This window comes from Euprymna scolopes, chromosome 7 (assembly GCF_053919585.1).
Source record: "Euprymna scolopes isolate OS-2025 chromosome 7, ASM5391958v1, whole genome shotgun sequence".
Classification (NCBI taxonomy): domain Eukaryota; kingdom Metazoa; phylum Mollusca; class Cephalopoda; order Sepiida; family Sepiolidae; genus Euprymna; species Euprymna scolopes.
Window position 1 is genome coordinate 135,362,633 of NC_136488.1, and position 20,628 is coordinate 135,383,260.

General features: G+C 34.1%; 1 protein-coding gene across 3 annotated transcripts in view; it reads right to left on the minus strand.

The window, feature by feature from the left end:
* Positions 1-20,628, minus strand: part of LOC145279984 (ankyrin repeat and fibronectin type-III domain-containing protein 1-like) — a 529,276-nt gene that overhangs the window by 73,939 nt on the left and 434,709 nt on the right. For all 3 annotated transcript variants that reach the window (XM_080131579.1, XM_080131580.1, XM_080131581.1), the window contains one exon: positions 19,326-19,453. In XM_080131579.1, the coding sequence (XP_079987705.1) occupies positions 19,326-19,453 (128 nt within the window). The remainder of the gene's footprint in view (positions 1-19,325; positions 19,454-20,628) is intronic.

Genomic DNA, 20,628 nt, shown 5'->3' on the forward strand with positions numbered 1-20,628 from the left:
ATTAATGCGTGTTTTTTTTTAATTAATGCATGTTTTTTAAAATTAATGTGTTTTTTTTAATTAATTCGTGTTTTTTTCTAAATTAATGCGTATTTTTTAAAAATTAACACGTGTTTTTTTTTTTTATAAATTTGTGTTTTTTTATTGGTACATGTTTTTTTTTAATTAATGCACTTTTTTTAATTAATCCGTGTTTTTTTAGGAAGTTATAAAAAATAAATATAAGAAACTTATAATAATACAAAATAGAGTTTTTTTTAAAAGGCTTATTTTACTTCCAGAAATGTGTTACAAAAACTTTGTGTTTCATAAAAATTTTTTTAAAAGTCTATTTTGTTTAAAAAATCAGTTTTGTGTTATTATAAGTTTCTTTTATTTATAAAAAAACTTCAAAAAAAAAAAACACGCATTAATAATAAAAAAGTCGATTCGGGCCTGAAATTTCATTTGCCTGTCCATACTATGCACTCTCTTCATGTCCCAATTGAAAACCTGGTCCTGGATATGACCTTAAATTATATCCGATGGTGAGGCCCTAGCTTGCAGGCTCTGGGGAGTGTGGAGCCATCCGTTAATTGCCATTGCTCCCAGGTCCACTTTGACCCGGAGTGGTAGTACCTGTTAGGGTCCCAACTATGGGTTAAATAGAAACTGACTTGCAAAAAGAAATATATTCTATTAATTTTTTTTTCTTCAAAATCACCGGATTCGGCATTAAATAACCTGAAAAGGGTTGATATGCCGTAAAACAAAAACAACCAACCAACCCAACTGAAAACCAAAACAGTGATTCCGTCCTAGTGGTGCAAAAGTGCCTACTTTGCTTTAAAGCATTGTGTGTAATAAAATAGAAACAAAATAAAAATAAAATAAGATAAAAAATAAAATTCGAAAAAAGTTCAAATTAAGGTAAAGGAGATGTTTTGAATAATGGCGTTATCCGAATTCATTTTATTTGGAACTAACATGGAGACTCGGCGTTGCTTGGAGTACTGTTCAAGTAGTCTGCTTTGTACACATCTCTCTACACTGTCCGGATTTAATCTTCAGCTGAGGTCACCAGAACTGTCTATCTTTAAAACTCACATTACACATCCATCGTATCATGCTCATACTGCTTCTTTCCATGCAACACATATCCTCAACCCTCGCTGGCCAGGTTTCATTTCTATAAATTATCACATAACGTACATAGGTTTGAAATTTTTTTTCCTTTGATCGACAGTGGTAACGCTGTGCTGGTTAGTAATGCCAGAAAGAAGAGGTTATCCCTAAAGAGTTGGAACTTAATGCATTGAGGACAGTGCGAAGGCTGTTGCAAGGAAGGTGGGCTCCCTCTATCGTGCTAGAAAACTGCTCAGTGGTGACACAACAACAACTATGACCAACTTAGAAATACCAGATGGATGACCAATTTGGGAATACCAGGCGCTGTATGTAAGTTGAAAGAGGATAAAAAATTACGTGCAAGATGTGTAAGACAATATAGATGGATGACAACTCAGATGTGGAGAAAATGTATTTGAATAGCAAAGCTATTGAGGTTATTCAGAAGTTTTGTTGGATCACCATGATACCATTGGAGCATAGGATTGACCAGGTGCTAGTATAGTTGTAAGAGTTAGGAGCGGGGGGAGGGGGTAAGTTCAGGGATTTTCTGTCATTATTAACCAGCAGAGAGTTACTAATGACGATCAAGAGAAAAGTATATCAGTCTATATCAGACATGTGCATGCAGTGTGATGAAGCGTGGAAGTGAAACCCGGCTAGTGACGGTTGAGGACATACGTTGCATGAGGAGAAATAATATGAGAATAATACGATGAACATGTAATGTAAGGCTATCAGATAATCTTAGATTTGTGGACCCCAGAGGAAGATTAAATATGGACAGTACAGCCAAACGTGTGCTGTACAAAGACATTGGTGGTATGGCTACATTGAAAGAATGAACGAATTCTTGGGTTAATAGATGTAGAGCAGTTGAATTAGCAGGCTCCGTTCACAAGGAAAGACCGAAGAAAACGTGGGAGGAAGTGATAAGGATAGTTTGAGAGACAGAAGGATAAATAAAGACTTGGTCAGAGCTAGATTAGTTTGGAAGTCAATATCGAAAAGCCGTCCAATACATGCCAGCATGTAAAACCGACGTGACACAAAAATTGTAAGTAGCTGAATTTTCACAAATGACTTACTAATCCCTATTTGCAACCTTCGCATAAAACTAAATTAATCTAAACATGGTTCACATTACCCGCCCTTACGCCTCGGAGCTGTGTTCATTAATTTATAATGATGGATTAATTAGTTGAGGAATGAAGCCTATACATGGAAATATATGGTGATCCGCCAAAAGCACGCTATTTTGTTTGTTTGCTTTTTATCCCAAAGGTGTGTTTTACAATTTCCCCCCTATATTTGTAAGATGGTATAGACAGCCGACCAGAGATATTCTTGTGACAACAATATGGATCCAACTGAACGCTATACTACGCAACAGCAGATAAAAATCACCTAAGCGTATTTTGCCACGAAATCTGTTCTGCTGACGCAACGACAAACGCAGGAAATATTTTGTCAGGAACAATGTACCTGATAGACGGACAATTCAACATTCATTGACTGAATTTCGGGCGGCAGGAAGCATAGCAGATGACCAAAAAGGCCACAGTGGTCGACATCGTTCGGCCATAATTCCTGCCAATGTTCAGATTTTACGGGTATGCCTTGACGAATACACCAGAAAACCAACATATCTACATAAACATATACACATACCTAATTTTATATAAAAACTCACATTTCTCTGTATATTAATACCGTAGTACCTTTAACGTACGTACGTGTGTCACGGTTTCCAGATTATATATTATTCGATCGAGAGATCCTATTTATTAAAAAAGGAGGATAGAAGGTGATAACATACTACGAACATGGCAAGTGCTCGACTGAGCTTCAATCTATGGTCCCCCCTCGCCAAACTTTCACAAGAAACACTCGTCTAGCTGAAAACACTATCAATAATTACCCCACTCTTTATCTGTGCCTAAACCTAAACGTAGATTCCATGAACAAAGTTTCTTTCTTAGAACTGCACGCCTGTGTAATTGTCTTCCGTTTTCCTGCATTCCAGCGGACTACAATATGGTTGTATTCAAGTCCAACGTAAACAAGTTCTTGATGAACCGTTCCACTTAAGTTAACAAATTTACCGAATTTCCACTACTAACGATTACTATATTGTCCAATTGACAACCGTACACTCTTAACCCTTATCCTCGAGTGGTCTCTGGGCCTTCATAAGTGGTTATGGACATGTAAAAAAACATTAAATTAGTATATAGATACGCTAATTTAATGTTCGTAGTATGTTATCACCTTCTAGCCTTCTTTTTAATAAATAGGATCTCCCGATCACCGAAGACGCAATAAAAAAATAAAAAAAATAAAAAAAATAAAATAAATAAATAAATTAATTAAAAATAAAAATAAAATATAAATAAAAATAATAAAATAAATATGATGTCTCTTTTGGGCCGTACGTGAAACTAAAATGTGGGAGTATCTGTTCTGTCTGAAGACGGTATAAAGATATCGTGGGTTTCCGTTAGCGCCGGAGGTCCATACAATGGAAATATGCCACAGATTCCTATAAGGATATTGGAGATAAACCGTAATAACCAGATATATTCTGACACTACATTAACCAGATTACTTAGAGAAATACTTTTACAGTTTTAACAAAAGAGCTACAATAATATCGCGGGGTCTCCTTTCACGCCGAACGTCCTCAGAATGCCCAGCATCAATATATTACGAATGAAAGATGCCGCTGTGGAATTTCCACAGGTCCTGCTAGTATAAAACATGTGGATGTTAGAATTAGGAATGGACTGATCAGAATAAATTAGTTCTGCATAAAAGAGTCTAACAATAAAGCACTCAATGACACAAGGACAACGCTGGTTGCCACCTTTCGTTTGAATCCTTCTATTAATTTAAATTGGTTCGGCGAATTCGGTTGTTCTTTAATGCATATCTCGTACTGTCAAGGGTGGTTGAGCGTTTTTAGCATCAGTGCATATGTCGGTGTATTAGAAATGACTTGACTCCTATTTGGGCAACTGTAGTAATCGTCTTCTTTCTACTGGTTGACCTGTGTCAAGTTAGTTCGACAATTTGGGATCAGATATCAATTTGGGAGTTTTTTTTTTTTTTTTTTAAATACATCACTGCCCAATGTTGTCGCTTCCTATGTTTGTTGTTTTGTATGTGAGCTTTGTGCACACTATTTATGAGAAAGTCATTAAAAATAAAACAAAAATAAATAAATAAAACAAAAAGCAAAGAAAAAAAAAACGACCAATCCTTGCATATGTACTCGCTTAATTTACCTATTATATATTTCTATCCAGATGGCGGCCATATTTGTTAATTTATTTAATTAAGGGAAATGCTATAATATTAGCACACACCCACACACACACACACACGCACGCACACACACATGTATATTAGAAATATTAAAAATATTTTCTCATAACCTTACTTTTCCACCCTATTTTAATTTTATTTTATTTATCAACATGAAAATTAGTAAACTCTTTTTCGTTATTATTTTTTTAAAAATATTTCCAGGAATATCTGCCTTAATACAAAATTACTAGTTTATTTTGGTGTCTTTAACCCCCCCCCCCCCGCCTCCACCCACTTTTTTGCTGACGAGGAGACTTTGTTTAAATATAAAAAAAATCTTTTTATCAAATTATTGTTCAAGACATATTGTCTATTTCAATAAAAACATCGTTTCCGAAACGATCGTACAAACTATTGATTTTGTTTACTTTTCTTTTTGAAACTGGTTTTCAATTCAAAATTATGAATCATTTTACTCAATATATATACATATATACAGTCCTGGTCAAAATCATAAGAATTTTATCATAGGAATTTTATCCCATGTACTGAAAACTGAATCAGAAAGTTCCTTTATCGAATCATACTGGGTTCCATGCTTGAACACTTCTTTTGCTATCCATCCCCAAAGATTTTCAATGGGATTGAGGTCCGGAGAACATGCTGAATGATCTAACAATTCTATATTATTCGAAGAAAAGTATTCTCGTGCTTGTCGAGAAGTGTGTATCGCAGCGTTGTCTTGTTGGAAAATCCAATTTCTTCTACACAGACGTGGACATTCAGTCCTGATAGAAGGATTCTCAAGCATTGAAATGTACTTCAATGATGTTTGCAGGCCTTTCACTACTTGCAACTTTAGGGTCCCAGCTGACGAGAAAGCACCCCAAATCATTAAAGACCCTCCTCCACTATGCCGAGTTGAAAAAGTCTCTTTGGGCAAATTTTTATCATGCCAATTGTGTTGAAATCCATCTGGACCATCTAGATTAAACCTTTTCTCATCGGATAAAATTACATTTTCCCACTTCCCTCCCAAGTCTCGTATTTGGCGGCATATTTAAGTCGGTTAGTTCTGTGCTCTTCAAGAAGACGTGGTTTCTACAGTCGCTTTAAATGATTGAAACCATTCATTTTCAGATGCCTTCTGATAGTTTTAGGACTACATTCTGCTACTGTTTGGCTTTTCAATCGACTTGAGCTCATACTGGAGTTTTTTTTTTTAAACTTCTTCTGATACGGCGATCCAGTGATGGGGTTATTTTTTTTTTCGGTCGACTTGGACTCTTTTTGTGCCCATATTGATCTGGATTTCTTTAAAAATTTGTGATGACCGTTTTGCTACGATTCACTTCGTTTGCAATGGATCTATGGGAGAGTCCACCACCTCAAAGATCCTTCCTCTCTCAAACTCTGATAATGATTTCCCTTTTGCCATTTATAATTTAGTAAGATGTTTTTTTTATCCACTAACAAGTTGCTTTTAGTAACATAGAAAGCTTTTCGTATTCATTTTTTCAAAACTAGCCGATTTTATTAAAGTGGTCTTATCATTTTGACCAAGTGAAAATGTTTTTTGTTTTTTTTAAAAATAATTATTAGATCAGGGTTAAGGTTTCGAATGAAGCAGATTTACTTTTTTTTCCATCATATTTTCCCTTTTGGCAATGGTTTCAACCATTTCTTTGATTAAAAATTCGATAATATGCGTAAACGCTTACTTTCTTAAGTAGCTGAATTTTCACGAATGACTTACTAACCCCTATTTGCAACCTTCGCATAAAACTAAATTAATCTAAACATGGTTCACATTACCCGACCTTACGCCTAGGAGCTGTGTTCATTAATTCATAATGATGTATTAATTAGTTGAGGAATGAAGCCTATACATGGAAATATATGGCGATCCGCCAAAAGCGCGCTATTTTTTTTTAATCCCAAAGGTGTGTTTTACAATTTTCCCCCTATATTTGTAAGACGGTATAGACAGCAGACCAGAGATATTCTTGTGACAACAATATGGATCCAACTGAACGCTATACTACGCAACAACAGATAAAAATCACCTAAGCGTATTTTGCCACGAAATCTGTTCTGCTGACGCAACGACAAACGCAGGAAATATTTTGTCAGGAACAATGTACCTGATAGACGGACAATTCAACATTCGGTGATTGAATTTTGACCAGGACTCTGTGTGTATATATATATATATATATATATATATATATATATATATATATATATATATATATATCTATCTTCGTTTAAAAAATTATTGCTATACAGACATGAAACTTAATATATAGAGTATTCGAACCCATGCAAACTTTATTTTAGCCAGGAAAAATCGGTGCAAAAGTGTGAAAATTAAAGAAATGGAATTTACCAGGTGAAGGTCGATGACGGCGTTACGAATATACATGCGTAACGTAATAGCTATTACACAGTATAGAAATCACGCACACACATATGTATATATAATCACATTGACACATCGGCAATCACATTGATACACCGGTACAATCACATTGACGCACCGATTCTCGCCAGATCACCGAAGTTACGCAATGTTGAGCCTGGCTAGTACCAGATGGGTGACCATTTGGGAAGGCTAGGCGCTGTATGTACCGCGCCGAGTCATTGAAATTTCCAGGTTGGTATCTGGGGGCACATTTATTCGCTGGGAGAGATGCACCCCCCCAGTCTTCATTAAGACATGCATCTAGGAGAAGGAAACTCTGATGTAAAAACCTGCAGTCTACTGGATACTCTGTCTTGTGGTTCTTAACTGCCAAAGGTTAGCAGTAATACTAAGGTGTCTAGTTCTACACAGTCTTCACCACTATAAACATTGTACACTTTGGCATGTGGCAGTCATTTGCACCAACAAAGGTTAGCAGTAATATCAAAAAGTGTGGTTGGTTCTACACAAAGCCTTCACCACTATAAACAAATCATCTGTGTGGATTTCCGAACAACTTAGTTGTTGTGGTGGAAGCTTATACGTCGAAGTCAACAGAAGAGTCTATCACATATAAATCACATAGTATTCATGACCCAAATAAAATTTCCTCGGTAAGAATAATGCACCATTGACTTTTACAAAGAATGGTGCACCTTCTCCAAATAATGTTACCACAAGTAACAGCACAAATCTGGCTACTCCACCAGATTAGATGAATTCTTGTCCTGGAATCTAGTAAGATCAAAAGATCACAAGAAAGATATAATATAACATATTTAAATAATTAATTGGCGAGAGGAAAATGATGTTCTCAATTTCTTGACTAATTCAGTATTTGAGAGGTAAAGGAGAACTTTAATGGAATATTCGAATATCTATGTGTTTTATACAGAGATCAAATGCTAGTCCAAGGAAATGGGACTCCTTGGTCTCTGAGAACTAAAAAGTAAAACGGAACCGAGATTACATGTTTATTACTTTTTTGTTATTAGATACGCATTTGAATGACTTCCTGCGAACACATGTCTTTATCAATTGTATTGGGGTATTAATGTAGTCTTTCATTCAAAATGCATGGTTCTCACATGACAGCGAATTTCTCGGGACAGAGTTAGATGGCTTAGCCAGGAAGGAGTTCCTCATTGAGTAATAAAACACTTATTGTTTGATTGATTGATTGATTGATTTGCTTATGAATCTTAAATGGTCCTTGTATAAAACATTGTGAACCCCTGACGTGTATTTCTCCTCTAAAAATCGATTTAGCTGTTCGTTTACCAATAAATAATGGATTTAAAACACTTGTTAGGATTGGAAGATATGTCTACAGGTAGTTTCAGAGCCCTATTTACTTACGTCCGCACTATGTAACGTAGTCTGGCTCTATCATTAAATGGCGACTTAAATTTTTTTTTTTTTTTACACAGGCATCACCAATTATCACTTACGTGCCGAGTCAGCATTTTAAGCCGTGACGTTAGCATGACGTCACGGAATAGAATACATGTATAGACATAAAGGTCGGGAAGAGGGGGAAGCAGATAAAAATATTAAAAAGAAAAAAGATGATTGGCGATTGGAAAGTTACGCTCGAGAAGCACGCAAGACTTCAAAAAACGAGCGAACGGGCCAGCCAGCTGTGTCTGGTGCCGTGTATTGACAACCAGCTGTTTCTGATGTCGTGTATTGACAGCTAGCTGTGTCTGGCGCCGTATATTGACATCTAGTAGGGTCTGGTGCCGTGTATTGACAGCTAGTTGTGTCTGATGCTGTGTATTGACAGCCAGCTGCGTCTGGTACCGTGCATTGATATCTAGTTGTGTTTGGTGCCGTGTATTGACAGCTAGCTGTGTCTGATTTTGTGTATTTGCAGCCAGCAGCGTCTGGTGCCGTGTATTAACAGCTAGCTGTCTGGTGCCGTGTATTAACAGCTAGCTGTCTGGTGCCATATATTAACATGTAGCTATGTCTGGTGCCGTGTAATGACAGCCAGCTGCGTCACAAAAAAGAAAACATACGGGTGTTAAATACATGTTCGACGACTGGTGTGGTAAACGAAGAAAATAAATAACTCAAATTTGTGGCGAAGTTCTAATTATCTTTGCGATTGTTTCTACTTACAAAGGTACCTTGGCCTTTTGGTCAAGATCAAAGTGTAGTATCAGTTCTTCAGATGCTGCACTTCCATTTCTTGTTCTCTTTCGGTGGAGGAGAAATCCTTCACGACTGAGACAATTTTTATTTTTGTACCTTTTTCCACGTTAAAAAACGACCCTGGTGTCTAACTCTGTCCCGTGGGGAGGCATAGTAAATAGGTACAATGTTTGAGTTAATTTTAAAAATTAGCAACAACGTTACTACGAGGGCAGAGTCAGATAAAAGGCCAGTTTTTTAATGTGGATAAAATCCACTCCTCCATCCCCCCCCCAAAAAGGTTCTCTCTAAATGGATAAAAGAAAATAAAAGTTGTCTCAATCTTGAAGGATTCTACGTCGCTAACCTAGGACAGAAAAGATAAGATGAAGTATCAGAACAGATACTACCCTTACTCCTAGCAAAAAGAACAAGGAAATCTAATCATCACCCCTCAAATCAAAGTCTAGTAGTTTGTTTTCACTTGAGATGTTGACAAACCTACCATACCGAAATGGCACTCACCCAACGCAGGTTGAACTGAATTCATGCAAAGAAGGAATTTTCCAGGGAATATCAAATTCACAAGCCGTCTCTAAACGCTTATATATTCCTTTCAGAGAAGATGATGACGTTAGGCTTTTGCAGTTCTTGCAGGAAGGTACCGACATCCTCCTACATACAATGCCTGGTATCCTGAAATGGTCACTCATCCGGTACTGACCCGGTTCAACATTGCTTAACTTCGAGAACCGAAGTGCCAACGGGATTATGCTGTTGTTAACCCCGCCCCCCCTAAAACATTATTAGGAAATCAGTTTTCAAACATCCTTTTCGTAAAACGTAACTTGAGGTTCAAAGATAAAATCTACGGATATCTCACAGATTTTTATCAAATGTCGGACGGAATGACATGTATTCTAATGATATGATTATGAGAATAATTATTCAATAATTGTGGGAATGTTTTTTACAAGGTCATTTAATGATTATCCTAAAATAGAAAACAAGAAGAACCAGGCTTTAAATAAACACAAATGCATATTACAGATATAATGAAATTAGAAAAAAAAAAAAAAACTGTTGCCTTAAAATAGATGCAATTGGATTTCATTCGTATCACACACACACACACACACACACACACACACACACACACACACACACACACACACACACACACACATATATATATAAAGATTATACGGAAAATCGAAAAATTTAAAAAAAAAAACGAATCACAAAGCAAAGTGTCTCCGTTGCATTTAATAATACAGGGTGGTCACTAGAAAAGCGGGAAATTTGAAGGTCAGCTTAGATCATGAATAAAATGCGTGATTGCTATTTTTTGATTGGTTCTTTTGTTGGATTTCTAGGTTAAGACGCTATGATAAAGTGCACGGACGACATTTTGAGTATCTATGCGTATAATATAACATTTGTCTTTGAAAAACCCTGTAAAAATTATTCTTTGTGAAAATAAACCGTTGTTTGACAAATTTCCCGCTTTTCTAGCGACCACCCTGTATTTGCTTGAATGAAAAAAATGCTGCCTAAATATACCAATATATATATATATATATATATATATATATATATATATGGAATTTTGTGTGTGCGAGCGTGCATGTAAGTTCGTTCCCTATGGACTCGAAAATAGCTGGGTCGATTTTTATAAAATTTCACACGAAGGTACTTTATGTACCTGGCAGTGTTTTTAGATTGGTTTTGTATCGGAATGTCTTCGATAAGTATCGATAATCGGTAATCGAAATAATCCGATGAAAGAAGAAACAGGCGATTTTTACCAAAGTTAACGCCTTACATATATAATTATTATATATAATAACAATATTGCAAAACCAAAGTTATTGTTATAAAATCTATTATTATTCTATAAAAAGTACTTTCTCTCTCTCTCTCTCCCCCTCTCTCTCTCTCTCTTTCTCTCTCTGTATATGTGTGTGTGTGTGAGTGAGTGAGTTCCCTATGGACTCCGAAACGACTGGGCTGTTTTATATGAAATTTCACACAAATGTACTATATGTATCTGGCAGTGTTCTTAGATAGGTTTTATATCGGAATGTCCTCGATAAGTATCGATAATCGAAAAACTCGATGAAAGAACGAACAGGCGATTTTGACAAAAATTAACACCCAATATAGTCTAACATCATAGCTGTTTTGAGAAGTTTTATTACCACACAAGCAGAAAGCTCAGTATAATTGTTTTTTCATTTTCAACTTAAATTCAAGCCATTATCATCGCACAAGCAGAAAGCCCAGACATATATAATCAACAGTAGGTTCTTTGATATGACAGGGGTTCGTTCAAAATGAATGTTATCGTTTAGTGCAAAATTGAACCATCATACTTGAATTTTGCATTTTAAAATTTAATTGAAGCCATATATATATATAAAATAATTTCCTAAAACCAATACTAGGTTCTCTACAGTGCAATGTAAACTACAATGTACGGAATACTACGACATTGTATGGAGGCATGTGAAGCTTTCTCCCGGTGCATAGTGATGAGTCCCAAACCAGAGCAGGCAATCAATCGATTTGATTGAAAAATGGTCGATTTCACCGATTTTGATGACAATAAGAATATAAGAGTGTGAAATATTTGTTGACCATCATTAAATCCCGGACAATATAGGGTCCCCCTACTAGTAATATATATATATATATATATATATATATATATATATATATATATATATATATATATATATATATATATATATATATAACAAAAACCAAGACTTCCAAGAATGGGTTGATAGCAACAAATAGTGTATTTCATCGTTAGTTACAATTGTTTCAAGACTATTCGGACAAATCCAAACATTATGTCGTTTGAAAACAAGAACAGCCTTTCTTCAGACTTATTGAATAAAAACCACTTTAACAATAAAACATTATGGAAACCATTTCTCTTATAAGGAAAAAAAACAAGCGATATATATATATATATATATATATATATATACATACATGTATATACACACATACACGCACACACATATATATACATACATATATATATACACACACATACACACATATATACATACATATATATATATACACACACATACACACATATATACATACATATATATATACACACACACATACATACATACATACATATATATATATACACACACACATATATATATAATAGAAAAATCTTATTGAAAATTAATACAAATTAAAAAAAAAACAAACATAAAAACCTGTATACAGAATATTTAATTATCCGACAAGGAGTTCAAATAAATTTAAAAGACCTTATTCCGCGGAGTTACAAAAAATGCAATTCTTCTCATCAGAGGAAAAAGGTTTGCAAAATATACAATAAATTTTGCAGATTAATGCATTAAGATAAACTACAAATATGAAATTAATCATAATAGCATAAAAATTTTTTAACAGTTAATGAAAATTTATAAAGGTTTAAAATGATTATGAAATATATATATATATATTGAGTTGAGCATATTGAGAAGTGAAACACGAATTACCATTAGCATATAAGCGACGCTCTTTGTGTAAACAAATCGAGCGGAGGTATTTCAGACGATGTCAAAACATCGTTAAACTCACTACTCGTTCAAGCAGCCGCCAATAGCGTAATAGTTAGGAGCCTTGACTGCCGTGCAGAGGGTCGGGTTTCAATCGTGGCTTGAGGTAGTTGCCTGTCTGGCCGCACTGATGAGCTGTGAGACAGCGAAACAGTGCTGTATGTGGATGACTATATATATATATATATATATATATATATATATATATATATATATATGTAATATACTGAGTTCGTGTAATTCAGTAAATTTTCATATACCAATAGGTTTTAAGCTAAAAAAGTTGACTTAAGGATTAAGCTACAAAATTATCACATTTCATAATTGAGCATTAATATACTGTGTGTGCAAAACCAAGACTTCAAGACAAGGTGTTGATGGCAACGAAAAGTGTATTTCATTTTATGTAACAATTGCCTTCAACACCTTTTCTTGAAGTCTTGATTTTGCACACACAATATATATATATATATATATATATATATATATATATATATATATATATATACATATATATATATGTATATATATACATACATACATACACATATATATTCATAATGATTATGAATATATATATAAAATAAAAATCTTCCATCATTCATGTGTAATCACCTTTTTCTTTACTATATTCCCTCTGCTTAACTTATTTTGTTATCAAGTAAGATCTTTGAATTACTTGTTGTTTCATCAAATACTTTTGTATGCAAAATCCGATCCCGCATTTTGCTAATTCCTACTCTCTGATGAGAAGGAAAGTATTTCTTCGAAACTCCGCGGATTAAGGACTATCCACTTATCTTGTGTTTCCTTTTCAGATTAAACAGGGTTTTTTTAAAACTCATTTCAAAGTGTTTTTTTAACATATTTTATTAACTGTTTGCTGACACACACACACACACACACACACACACACACACACACACACACACACACATATATATATATATATATATATATATATATATATATATATATTAGAGAGAGAGAGAGATTATCTCCTATATATTATAATTTGATTGCAGAAATTCTCCTCTGGACCAACAGATGCCACATACAAATTTATTGTGTCTAGACTATTAGCCACTATCTTATGTAACTTTAGAACGCCATTATAGACACATTTAGACGTTATATATATATATATATATATATATATATATATATATATATATATATATATATATATATATATAGAGAGAGAGAGAGAGAGAGAGAGAGAGAGAGAGAGAGAGAGATTATAATTAATAAAATCAAAACAATCATTGAAGTAAAAAATAAAAATAATAACAAATATTAGTTAACCAATAAAATGTCTATTTTCCAAACCAATACGCAAATTAGTTAACCTTGTTACTGATATCGTATTTACGTGAAGCGGTATATATAAATAAAAAAAGATTATGTGTGTATTGTGTATAGCTGATTAATTTGAAATTGGCCGTTTTGACTTTACAGTTAGAGCGAGAAATAGACTCAACTTTTGCATTTATGCATTTAAATAAATGAATACACACACACACACACACACACACACAAAAAAACACACACACACACACACATATATATATTTATCTATTTATAGATGCAATTGGATTTCATTTCTATGATATATATATATATATATATATTTGAAAGAGAGAGAGAGAGAGAGAGAGAGAGAACGAGAGAGTGAGAGGGAAAGTACCTTTTATATAATAATAGATGGATAGCAATAACTTTCGTTTTGCAATATTGTTATTATATTTCCTGAGCTGTGTAAAATGTTAACTTTGTTCAAAATCGCCTGTTCCTTCTTTCGTCGGATTATTTCGATTATCGATTATCGATACTTATCGAAGACATATCGATACAAAAGTTATATAAGAACACTGCCAGGTATATAAAGTACCTTCGTGTGAAATTTTATAAAAATCGGCCCAGCCATTTTCAAAGCCACAGGGAAATAACTCAGGTTTGTGTTTACTATAAACTGTTTACGCAAATATTTCGCAAGTATAAATCATGTACAATGTCTGCATGAATATAATTACACGATGATCATTCCATAAGAAAACCGAAAAAACTAATAGGGAATTAATTAAAATGAATGTTTAAAAGAATTTGCAAATTAACCAGATATTTTGCTAGTGAATGCAATTCCACGACCCATATATAACAAAGTTGTATTTTCTTTTTAAATATATATATATATATATATATATATATATATATATGCTTTTTTTTAAATAAATAAATATATAGAAAAAAGCCTTTTTAATATGAATATCAATACAAAAAAAACAAGATATATATAAACAATAAAACAATAAACAATATATATATAAACAATAAAAAAGGCAACAAATAATTTATAGCTAACGCAGTATAATTAAATTGTCTACCGACCCGTATACTTTTAATGAGTGGAAACTGTTTTTAAGATACATATATATGCTTTTTCACCTGATGATGAGTCAGCAATGAATCGAAAACGTTTGTGACACTTATGAAATGTACGTTAATTTTTTTTTTCATTTCAACACAAAAAAGATGATTAGAAAATTGAAACAGAAGAATTCTGTTATTTGTAACACTGTTTGTTTAAATGAAATGCCTAAACACACACACACACACACACACACACACACACACACACACACACACACACACACACACACAGAACAACAGAGTTGCTCATGAATGACTCACCATCCAGATTTGGTGTTGGTACCATTCTCGTCTCTTTGCCGCCAGCCTGTAAGGTTAAAATCTCCACTGTGGACTTAACCAGAACAGTTTGGGCCGTAACTGACTGGGGTTCTTTTATATTCATAAACGGGTTCAAAGAAATATCACATAAAATCTTATTCCGAGATGAACTCCATCAAGTATATCGGTAACCTTAGATAACATCTACGCTGTTGTAGTTCTGGTTCTTCGCGCAGAAAAAAAAATGTCAGTACAGTTCAAAAGAAATGGTATAATGAATCCTACTCGCCCTTAGTAGCTAATGACCAGTTTCGTATCAGGCGGCAGTGGAGAAGGTGGAGACACTTGAGATGTTGTCTGGCCAATTTAAACTTCCGGTCTTTGAGCTATTAATTTAGTTTGGCTTCCAGAAGTGCAAAGAAAAAAAATCACTATTTACTCATAAAATGAAAACAAGAAAAAAGTGAAAACTTTTAGTGAGATTTTATTTTTAGACTTTTGAAAATTTAGTATTTTAGCATTTTAGTAGTTTTATTTATTTATTTAATAATTTTTTTTATTTTCGTTAAAAAGAAAACAAAATGCCAATAATACAGAATAGTTAATATTTATAACTAGTAAACAAAAAAAAACAATAAAAAAGGCAACAAATTATAGCAAACGCAGTATAATTAAATTGTCTACCGACCCGTATACTTTTAATGAGTGGAAACTGTTTTTAAGATACTTTTTCAAGTAAAAAAAACAACAAAAAAACAAACAAAAACAACAAAAAAAAACGAAAAACAATATGGGGCTGAGGTGTTGGCTTCATGTCGTTGTTGAATATACTTTCTAGTCACCCTCGGGCCAAGATCAAAGTGTAGTATCTGTTCCGGCAGATGCTGCAATCAAAGACCATTGTCCTTGTGACAATGGGCTTCTGGTCCATGTAGGGGCAACCCTATATACCAAGAGGCTCTCACTATCCAGCCCCCATGTCCCACCTCTCGGGAGCTGGTCCCCTTTTCCCTCTCTCCTCCGCTCTCTCCAAATTAAAAAACGGCCTTGTGCCTAATTTGCTCAGTGGGGAAACAAATAAATACAACACACCCTAGATGCACGGTTAGGGATGGGTTTGATGAAAGTGTTTCTGTGGAAAGAACTAGATTCGAAACTGGCACCCCTCGGTTTTCAGTTCGTGTTGTTAACCACTAAGCTATTGCCTCGTCATACTTAAGCAATTAAGTGTGATTTTACGAATGTTTTTGTTCAGGAATCGGAGGGATTTCCACTCGGACTTATGGTTCGCACAAAGTAACATTTTTTTTTTTTTTTTGCTATCTTTTCAGCACAAAACTAAACGAAGCTAAGCTGTTATCTTGGCAACTTTGTTCTCGTATGTTTTACCGACACACGTAAACAAATTAAGTGCTATTTATAATGTTATTTTATTATATACATGTATATTATATCCTGTACTGTATTTTGTTGCTAATTTTTAATGTCGTATCTCAGGGTTCTACTGTATAATCCGAGTTTAATTAATAAAAATAGCCAGTTTTCCTCCGACGGCGTTAATATTATCACTCTACTAGCCGATACATTAATTGCATTTACTTTCCTCTTACAGCAGGAAGGTATGGCACAAGGTGTGTTTACAAGGCACGAAGGTGGCGAAAATGAGCTAGTATGAAATATAGTGCACTTTGGCCCTTTAAAATTGCCCGCGCAGCCCCGTCGGCATTTGCTGGTGAGGCGCCTCAGACATTTAGCAATTAATTAACTCTTTCCCAAAGCAAGAAGACAGAGTTTTTGAAGAGCGGCGGGGAGGGGGCGAGACTTACTAGAGTCGAAAAGACCATATACCACAACCGGACAGAAAAAAAGGGTCAGTGCATTTAACATTGTTTACTCAGAAGAAAAAAAAGGTTGATTTGTCAGCTTAAATGCTATCTGGGTCTGACTTTGAGAATCCGACAAGATAACTTTATATGCTAAATCGAGTGTTCAACACAAACATTGGTGAAATTTATTTTAAGTTAGTCTCTATCTTTTATAAAGTTAGGCGTGTGTATACACTCCTAATCAAAAATTTAAAACCACTTGAAAATTTTTAAAAAGAAACCCTTTCTTTTAAGGATAGATTTTAAACTCCGCTCATTTAAGATTACCAATACTACAACATAAAAGATTATGGAAAAAAAAGCTATGTTCCAAACATTTAATTTAGAAAGTGTAATGGATTTACTCCTAAACTAATTAACCGATCATTAGGAATTTAGAACACAGCTATAAAAGGAAAGTATAGGTAATGTAGGCTATATTTAGTTTAGTTTTATGTAAAGGGGTAAAAGAAGGGAGGATGGAAGTTCTTCATGAAAATTCAGATACACCTAACCTTTTCGAAATTTTAACAATAGGTATTAGACATCAATTATTAAATATTTCCAAAATTTCAATTTCTCTTAAATACGTTTACAGAGTTTTTAGGGGGCATCATATGAGCAGAGCCTCGCATCTGAAAATTTAAATATTTCAGATTTGCGTTGGAATTTTATCCATAGTCATTAGATACAAAGCAAGATTCCCAGAATTTCAATTACTTCTTAAGACCACTTAAGCTTAAGCCTTAAATTTTAGATATTTTCTAGAATCCTAATTATCTGGTGGATTTGATAAAAAGATGGAATAAGGATTCTAGATATAAGGTTGTATCATTATTTCTTGATTTTATTATTCGTAAGGACACATAAGCGTGGTGCAAAACTGTTCTGCTAAGGGGTGTTCTTCTACTAGCATATATATATATATATATATATATATATATATATATATATATATATATATATATATGTGTGTGTGTGTGTGTGTGTGTGTGTGTGTGCAACATTTTTTACTAAGCATATTTCATTAAATAAGATAGACATTTTTTGTCCATTAATTCTGTTTTTGATCCTTCCAAATAACGGTGTTCACTTTTGGCTGGAATTGGCTGATGTAATCGCCATATTTGTCGTAAGTCCGAGTACTTTCCAATCCTTCTGCATTCATCGTCAGGGATAGATTAATCTAACTGATTTTAGGCAACTTATATGATTTTTTTTTATAACGTGTATATATTTTTTCCATTGGTTAATTATTTTAATAACTTTACAAACGTTTCAGGATGTTATTACTATTGGTAAAAATCAATAACAAACAAAAACTTGAAATACTCGAAGCATTACTAATAAAAACTAAAACTAAACTACTATTAATAAAATAAACTTTAGCTGATTTATTACACCTTATTAATTTATCCCGATTGAGTCAGTTCTATATTTAAAATACATTGTACACTATTTTCATAGAAATGTTAATAAACTCGTATTTGTTACGCGTTATTGCTTTTTCTGTTAAAAAAAAAAACAAACAATTTTTCTTTTGCGCTATTCAGAAAAACATCCACAGAACGTACGTGTTTATTAAATATAGTTCTCCTTTCATGGAATTTCCACGGGTCCTGCTAGTTGTAAAATAATAATCTAATATATAAAAGGCTACATGTCTGTCCGTCTCTCCGCCTTTATATTTTTAAACTTTATCTCCTCCGAAACTAAAAGTCGCAGAGCGGCGCTTGGGGTTTCAAATGATTGGATTTTTTACGGACCATTCTTTTATGGGTCTTCAATGAGTTAAAATAGTTTTTAAGGGGTCAAAAATGGGTCAAAATTGAAAGAAAATCGTTATACATTTTGTACATTCATCTTAGTTTATCTTTAATTTTTAATCAATTCATGTACGTGTCACGTTGGTATAGTGGTAACGTCACCAGCTTAAAATGTTACAATTTTTGTTTCGACCCTAGCTGATGGAGTCCAAATACATTTTTTTTTTTTTTACTTTTGAAATCACGACTCTATAATAATATATACGAAATATGGACAAATTTTAAAATATCATATTTAAGCGTATTTTACGTCCGGGCAAAGCCAGGTGCCCCTCCCCCCTAGTAATAAATAATAAGCAAAATATAAAAATAAAATGTTTGTAATACATACTGGAAAATGAACGAGTGAGTCGTCCTTGTGGATAAACCGGAGAAGTAAAAGACGTTGCCATTTGGTTCGGAAAGCTCGGCTCATTACTTGAGCCCTGGCTGCTAAAAGGAAGGTGCTTTCCTTTGCCGCTGGAAAACAACAACAACAAAAAGAAGTAAGTAACTTGTAAAGAATGAAAAATAAAAGAAGTAAGTAACTTGTAAAGAATGAAAAATTAAGATTATAACAAAATAAGAGCATGACTTAATCAGGGGACTGCATACCTCACCCTGACAACGTAAGGATGGACAAAAGTCTGGATCTTACTTCTACAACAGAACACGTATGGGCTGAGAAAATCAGCAGCAGCAAAGGATAGATGGCTAGCGAAAATATCAAAAGCAACAGCCATTAAAGCATATATGCAAATTATTAAGTATGAACGTACTTGTGTTACAAGAATAGGAGAGAAAAATACACCATGTGGTTGAGTAGAGAAGCAAGTCACTTGCCGGGAAAGATGGACGTGTAAATACAAGGGCAAGAAAGCACTGGCTAGCTCCTGTGTGAGGTGGCGGGGAAAGAGACTTATAAAAAGAACGTGAGTGCTAAAAGACTTTGGAAAGATAGTGAAATACATTGTTTTGGAAGAACCATGAATAAATGTGTTTTATTCGCACTTAAAAAAATGCAGACTCGGATTTTTATTTCTTTCTTACTTATTTTTGTTTGTTTGTTCCTGTAACGTTACACTTTTTCATGAAGTTTATCATGAAATAAGAAGACAAGGTAGTTGTGAGACTGTGCACCTGAACCTGACAACGTAACTATAGGCCAAAGTTTTACCCGGGCTTTACTTCTCCATATTGTATATAGTGTTCCTGAAGTCATGCCATGGAAACTCAAAACAATTTATCTGATCAGGCGAAAATTTTATGTAGTGGTTACTTCATTGGTTACAATATGGACCAAGCAGTAAGTCTTTATGATGAAAAGAATCTACAGGATGGAATAATAAAATTGTCGCCCTAAAGAAAACACAACTTTATTTTAAAACTTTTATCGAAAAAAAAAATTCAGGCGACTTTATTATGTAGTAGAGCTGACGTCTATTCAATGTAGCCGCCTTCAGACTCAATCAATGCCTCGATATGGATCTGGAACTGGCAACCTGCCTTTTCCACAAGCTCCAGTAGGAGCTTAGCGAATACTCGGCGGATGGCGGCAATCAGGCTGACTTTAGTGTTGTGGGAGATCAAGTTGGTGATTTTCTCTACGTATGACCAAACGAAGAACTCCAGCAGGTTCAGGTCGGGTGTAGAGG